General features: G+C 35.3%; 1 protein-coding gene across 4 annotated transcripts; it reads left to right on the top strand.

The window, feature by feature from the left end:
* Positions 1-976: 976 nt before the first annotated feature.
* LOC139877445 (polyubiquitin-like) lies at positions 977-7,106 on the top strand. 4 transcript variants are annotated; one of them, XM_071864874.1, is made up of 2 exons: positions 977-1,444; positions 6,426-7,106. In XM_071864874.1, exons 1-2 carry the CDS (start codon positions 977-979, stop codon positions 7,104-7,106), a joined length of 1,149 nt encoding a protein of 382 aa, XP_071720975.1. The 4 variants fall into 4 exon arrangements, with proteins under 4 accessions (XP_071720975.1, XP_071720976.1, XP_071720978.1 ...); XM_071864875.1 differs by having other exon boundaries at positions 977-1,519; positions 6,600-7,106; XM_071864877.1 differs by having other exon boundaries at positions 1,205-1,535; positions 6,610-7,106.
* Positions 7,107-7,672: the final 566 nt, after the last annotated feature.

Here is a 7,672-nt window from a genome sequence, read left to right as displayed (position 1 = left end):
ACTCATTACAATCGATTAATTTCTCTCAAATCTCAAAGTTTCTTCTCGTAGTTTTCATCAATCAAATTTCTCAAAGGTAACATTCTTTCTTTACCATTATCTCGATCTTAGTTTTTATATACTTGAATTATGTTCCTGTCTATTAACTTGAATTGAATTAGGGTTTTAATTTTCGGTTCGATGATTTGCATTCTCCATCTCGTATAATACTTTAATCCCTAGCTCTGTTACGTTTACGAACAGTTCTATGAAATTACTGTAGATCTGTGTAACTGTGCTATGGTTGCTTTAAATTGTTAAGCTTTAAACCTACCCTTTTTCATTCCAAAATTTTCTTATTTGTTATGTACACTGTTGCAAAAGACCCTGTCTCGAGCCGTTGCGACGCTTTAGTGACTAGCCCGTCCTGTCTCGAAGAAAACCGTCTAATATGACAGTCAACGGTCAAACTTCAGGTCAAAGTTGAAAAAATCAGGTCAAAGTTTGTCAAAATTGGGAAAATTCAGAAAGTCTGTAAAATCGGTCAAATTTGTCGTATTTTAGTTTGAATTTTCTGTATTAAATTAATGGTGATGACGATTATGAGGACAAATTAGTCAATTAAAGTTTTTGACTTTAAGATAAGTTTATATACTTATATATTTAAAAGTCAACTTTGGTCAACGTCCGTTTCGACCTTTTTAGAACTCGACCGTCTCGACTGCGTCTCACGTCTTTTGCAACCTTGGTTATGTATGTGCTTATCAATACATAATCTGTCGTTTGTAATAACTTTTTATTCTTAAATTTCTAATTGAATTTGGTCTGCATTTTAATAAGCACCTGATTATGATCAGTTCTTTAATTTATTGTTGATGATATAGTAATTCCTTCAAATGATGTATCAGATTCTGTGTTACTCGAGTCATAATCCTATCGAATTGTTCTAATTTGGCTATACTTCTTTTAATTGATTATACTTTTGTTAATAATACAGATGCAGATCTTTGTTAAAACTCTCACTGGTAAAACGATTACTCTCGATGTCGAGACGTCCAATACCATTGACAATGTTAAGGCTACGATCCAAGATAAGGAAGGGATCCCACCAAACCAGCAAAGGCTTATATTTGCTGGTAAGCAACTTGAAGACGGTCAAACCTTAGCTGACTACAACATCCAAAAAGAATCCACACTCCACCTTGTTCTCAGATTGAGAGGTGGCATGAAAATCTTTGTTAAGACGTTGACCGGAAAGACTATCACTTTAGAGGTCGAAAGTTCAGACACCATTAACAATGTGAAGGCTAAGATTCAAGATAAGGAAGGGATCCCGCCAGATCAGCAGAGGCTTATTTTTGCTGGGAAACAGCTTGAAGATGGACGAACGTTGGCGGATTACAACATTCAGAAAGAGTCGACTCTCTATCTCGTTCTTCGTCTGCGTGGCGGTATGCAGATTTTTGTGAAGACTTTGACTAGAAAGACTATCACATTGGAGGTTGAAAGTTCAGACACCATTGATAATGTGAAGGCTAAGACTCAAGATAAGGAGGGTATCCCGCCAGATCAGCAGAGGCTTATTTTTGCTGGTAAACAGCTTGAAGATGGTAGGACTTTGGCTGATTACAATATACAGAAGGAATCGACTCTTCATTTGGTGCTTCGTCTTCGTGGAGGGTTTTGAGTTTGATGTGTGATTTGGTGGTTATGGTTTATTTGATTGTGAATGTGAATAATGATTTGTTTTTTTGTTGATGTTTATGTTAGGTTGAATGATTGAATGAATGAAACAGTAATTGTGGTTATTGCAATACTTGATTTTTGTGTATGATCCATCTGTTTTTCATGTAATGTTAAATGATGGTTAGTTACTTCAATGGCTTTTGCTGTAAACACTTTTGAACCAAATAAAAACTTATTGATTTTTATTATTACTAGTGGTTGTTCCGTACTTCTATCTAACTACTTTCATTGATTAAATTAAAATTAAAATAACTATAAAATCATAATCATCATATCAACAACTGATTTAACTTTGTTTATTCACTCATCTAACTTATTTGATATTCCTTTGGGTGACAGATTTGTGGTCACCAATAAAATCTTGGATTTATTTCCTAATGTGGTCGGTAATATTTTGACTAATCTATATCTATGGTCGGATCACTGTCCCATTCTCCTAAATAGTGAAGTTATAGACTACGGTCCTACCCCTTTTAAGGTTTTCTCGTCTTGGGTTTGCTTGCACCGATTTTGATGATGCGGTTGCTGTTGGTTGGCAGGAGGCATCTTGTGTTAATCATCCAAATGCTCTTGTCTCCTTTAAAAATAAAGTTATTAAAGGAAAACTCAAGGAAACAATTGGCCATTGCTAATCGTATGAAAATTCTTGAAGATTTGGAGGAAATTGATAAACAAATTCTTGATACTGATAATCCTGTCCAACACAGATCCTCAATTTTATAAGACTTAACCTTTGTTGATCTAGTAGATGAAAAGAATATGGCTCAAAAGAATAAGAAAATTTGGTGTTTATTTGGTGACAAGAACTCAAGTTTTTTCACTCTTCTATCAATCGTACCTGACAAAAGCTCGCGATCAGTGGTGTCATGTCAAACAGTTTATGGCTTTTTGATCCGCAGGAAGTTAAAGCCTCATTTTTGTTAACGGATATTAAACATAGAATATATCATATGTAATATCTAGCGTATCTCATATTAAATATAGGCATATCTAGTATTAAATGTAGCAAGAGACATAATCCCTAAAATCAAGGGATATGAGCTCAGATCATGTATTATATATTTGGCGTGTTTGATCAATAAGAATTATGGGTGAATTATAACATTCTAACATGGTATCAGAGGGTTTGATCCAAAACCTAGTCGGCCGAATGTGTGCCGCTTCTGCTCTACCACCCATCAAATCTTCCTAACCCATCAATACCGAACCTCTACTTCGGCCTTCTATCTATCTTTCTTCAGTTTCTTGAAAAACTCACGGTTGAAATATACACCGTTGCAAATCTTCCTATTCACCATCAATACCGAACCTCTTCGGTCTTCTATCTATATTTTCTTTTGCATTTCAATTTCCTGCAAAATTCATCAAAAAAAATATAAAAAAAAACCCCACATCACGGTTGAAATATACACCGTCATCTCACCACCGGAGCAGCAACATCACAGTTGAAATATACACCGTTTCAGCTCCCGTCCTCTTTCAAATCATGGTTGAAATATACACCGTCATCTCACCACCGGAGCTGCAACATCACGGTTGAAATATAAACCGTTTCAGCTCCCGTCTTCTTTCAAATCACGGTTGAAATATACACCGTCATCTCACCACCAGAGCAGGAACATCACGGTTGAAATATACACTGTTTCAGCTTCCGTCTTCTTTCTATGACTCGTTTGTTCTTCAATTTCTTTCAAAGAATATATATATATATATATATATATATATATATATATATATATATATATATATATATATATATATATATATATATATATATCAAAAAAAACCTTCCTCTGTTCTTTGAAATCACCCACGGAGAATCCATCTTCTCTGTTCTTCATTTCTTTTTCTTCACGATGACATGATCATCGTTTTCATTTCTTTATCACCAAATTATCTGGTTTCTTGGCCACAGTCATCTCGGCTACAACCCAAGCTCTCGAGCCATCTTCTCTTTCCTATCCGGCTCCAATTTTTTTTTTCTCCATCTCAAAGTGGCATATAGCTGGCATATTTGCTCTCTCTAGCCACAATTATTTATTAGTAACCAATACATATGAAGTGGATTCACATGCCACACATTTTGTAGGTGTGCAAAGACAACAACCGACATATGTGGAATATGATTGAATGCTTTTCAACCCCACTTGTATTTTAATATTATTTGCATTATATATATATATATATGTATATATATATATATATATATGTATATATATATATGTATATATAGTATTAGTTTATTATCGGCGTGAGGATGAGCTGCCTAGCTAGACTAGGTTCCAAACCTCGAAAAAAAATAAGAAGAATAATAATCTCTTCAGATAAAGACTGGTTATCGTCGACAAAGTTCAATGCCCAAGTCCTACTCAATCTTTAGGCAAAGCAAGCCACGACGTAAAAAAAAACGTTACGGAAAAGGAAACGCAGTCAAGCAATACGCAACCACATCAACGAATATCAGTCTGCTCGGAAAGAAGAATGTTATTTAGTTTTTAGCGTTTTAATCCAGTTTGATCGTTCATTCCTCTCCCGCTCAAACTGCGGGGGGATGTTAACGGATATTAAACATAGAATACATCATATGTAATATCTAGCGTATCTCATATTAAATATAGGCATATCTAGTATTAAATGTAGCAAGAGACATAATCCCTAAAATCAAGGGATATGAGCTCAGATCATGTATTATATATTTGGCGTGTTTGATCAATAAGAATAATGGGTGAATTATAACATTCTAACAATTTTTAGATATTTTTGTGATAAATTTAAAGTTAGACCTTGTGCAAATATTCAGCATCCAAGTAAACAATTTCGGTCTCTTTCTTTGCAACAAGTAGAGTTTTTAAACGCGTCATTCTCATAAACTGAATTCAAAGTTGTTGTGTGGTCGCGTGGTAATGACAAGTCTCTGGGCCCTGATGATTTCTCATTCAGATTCATTACACGTTTGTGGGAGATACTAAAAGACGATATTGAAGCGTTTACTGGTGATTTTCACTCTTCTTGCTATATCCCGAAGGGGATGCAATTCCTCCTTCTTTACACTTATTCTGTAGAAGTGTAATTCCACGCTCATAAAAGATTATAGGTCAATTAGCCTCATTGGTGTGCAATATAAAATTGTGACCAAGCTTTTGTCTATGTGTATGTCTAACTAAAGTGATTGATTATGTGATAAATTTCGATTAAACGGATTTTATTAAAGGTAGATGAATTCTCTTCGGCCGATGTCTTCTCGACCTGTTATTCTTTCGTGGCACCTTTTCTTGGGTGCTTTGAGCTCCTTGTGGTTTAGCTTCTCGTTGTAGTTCTGTTCTTCACAATCGTAATATCCCTTTCGTCTCCCTTTTTCTCGGATAATCAGGCGGCAAACTCCATTCGTATAGTTCTAGCTTTATGCTTGTGATGGGTTGCGAATTTTTTTGATGTGATTTTCTTTTTCGCAGGCGTAGGTTTGGTGGTTATCAGATCCTTTTTCTGGCCAGATGTTCTTCTTTGACGGTTTCAGCTTTTGCCGTTTGTTTGATGTATTATAAGTGTTGCCGCTATTTGAGTTCCCGTTCGTTATAGCCTTGTTTTTACTTCGTATACTAGATTAAACTGGTTAGTTCACCTTGTTAGTGAGTCATTTGATTTGGTTTGTTTAGTTTGACTAGGGTTCATTGTTGAATTCTTTGTATCAGTTGTACGTGTACATCTTCGAATTCGTTTTAATGTTATCATTTTTTCGAAGAAAAAAGAAAAAAATTTGAATAAATTATATTATACCTATATACTAAAATGCGTGGCGAATTTCGCCGTTTCAGTTATTTCGAATTGTCGTTTTGAGTTTGCTTTCACAGTACAAACGGCCCCTCAAATTTGTCTCAATTTACACAACGGTCCCTCAACAATAATGAAGATCTATTCCTTTTCGTAAATGTGTTCCAGAACATTCGCGACCAAAAAAAATTGTCCAACACTGTTTGATTACCAAGAAAGGCGACTTAATCAAAACAACGTGTCATTTTTTCATTGGATATCCTCTAACCCCTTTGCCCTATAAATAGAACCTAATTTCATCCCCAATTCCTAACAGTTGCATTCTAAGTCGATAAATAAGCCTTCTAAAACAAAACCTAATTTCTATTTCTCGCAGATATATTCATCTTTCAAGTCTCTCAAGGTATACCTTCTTTCTTCTATTTAAATTTTATTTTAATTCTATTGCTTGAATTACGTGCTAAGCAATTGATTCGAATTCAATATAGGCTTCCATCTTCGTTTCATAGTTTTGTAATAATTTTAATATTTGAAAGTTTAATTTTTGATTTTACCAATAGATCTGCTAGTATTTGTTATATTTATTGCAAAATCAATTTTTTCGTATTCATCATAACGGAATTGTTCTATATTTAATTAATACTCCATCTGTTTATGTTCAATTTGATGTTCCGACTTATTGTTGCTGTTTCTGACGTGTAGCACCCGAGCTTAGGCTCGGGTCCAAGCCTACTTTCTCCTAATGACTTTTAGTGGCTTACATAATCACATTTAAAGTCCTTATTTTTATGTCCCTTGATAAATAGAATTTTTGAACATATCTATATGTGGTCTAAATTTTTTACTATACTTGTTTTTTTTTTTTTTTTGTTATTATTTTGCTGTTGAGATTATGATTCTTACAATGTTATCATTATTTTATACAGATGTAGATATTTGTAAAGACTCTTACAGGTAAGACCATCACTTTGGAAGTTGAAAGTTCCGACACCATTGACAACGTGAAAACCAAGATACAGGATAAGGAAGGTATTCCCCCTGATCAGCAGAGGCTGATTTTCGCCGGAAAACAGCTTGAAGACGGCCGTACACTTGCCGATTACAATATCCAGAAAGAGTCTACTCTTCATCTCGTTCTTCGTTTGCGCGGTGGTATGCAGGTTTTCGTCAAGACGTTAACCGGAAAGACGATAACTTTAGAGGTCGAGAGTTCTGACACCATTGATAACGTGAAAACGAAGATACAAGATAAGGAGGGTATCCCACCAGATCAGCAGAGGTTGATTTTTGCTGGTAAACAGCTTGAAGATGGACGAACGTTGGCGGATTACAATATTCAGAAAGAGTCTACACTTCATCTTGTATTGAGGTTGAGGGGAGGCATGCAGATTTTTGTGAAGACGTTGACTGGGAAGACGATTACGTTGGAGGTGGAGAGTTCTGATACGATCGATAATGTGAAGACGAAGATACAAGATAAGGAGGGGATTCCGCCTGATCAGCAGAGGCTGATCTTTGCCGGAAAACAGTTGGAAGATGGTAGGACTCTTGCTGACTACAACATTCAGAAGGAGTCTACTCTTCATCTCGTTCTTCGTCTTCGTGGTGGTTAATTGGTTATTAAGTGGTTTTTGTTGGTTGTTTTGTGAAATGTGAATGTTGGTTGATTCTGAAACAATGATGTTTTATGTTTTATAGTCCAACAGTTTCAGTGTTTGGGATAATTCTGTTATTGTGGTTTGTTTATTCAATGTGCAATGTTTGTGTTCGATATTCGTTTATATAGGGGGGGTTAAGCAGAAAATTGAGGTTGCTAATGGCTTCAGTTTGTATTAGACTTATGCACCTTACTGATATTTGCTTAAAATTTCTTCAAACTCTGCTATGCAAATCTTGACATGATTGTGTAATGAACAATTTATATCAAATTTATGTTGATCCTCAACTCTTTTAGGATTTCGAGCTTGGATAAGGATTCAAAAACCTGGATAGCTGTTGGAGCTATTCGGATCGATTTTCTAGCGAATCATTGACTTTCGGGTGTCGATTTAGTTGAACCGGATCGAATTGATCGAATTAGATTGATGCCTGGAGTCGTTTATTCGACTTGTGGGTTTTGGATATCTTTAAACTACGGAGTACAAATGAAGCCTTTCAACTCCATGTGGTTGATCCGAAC

This window comes from Rutidosis leptorrhynchoides, chromosome 11 (assembly GCF_046630445.1).
Source record: "Rutidosis leptorrhynchoides isolate AG116_Rl617_1_P2 chromosome 11, CSIRO_AGI_Rlap_v1, whole genome shotgun sequence".
Taxonomy (NCBI): domain Eukaryota; kingdom Viridiplantae; phylum Streptophyta; class Magnoliopsida; order Asterales; family Asteraceae; genus Rutidosis; species Rutidosis leptorrhynchoides.
This window is presented reverse-complemented; position numbering and strand designations above follow the sequence as displayed.

Coding starts and splice junctions, on each gene's coding strand:
- LOC139877445 (XM_071864874.1), top strand. CDS start 977: ATGCAGATCTTTGTTAAAACTCTCACTGGTAAAACGATTACTCTCGAT. Junction 1,445..6,425: donor GTGGCGGTATGCAGATTTTT/GTGAAGACTTTG, acceptor ATACAGATGTAG/ATATTTGTAAAGACTCTTAC.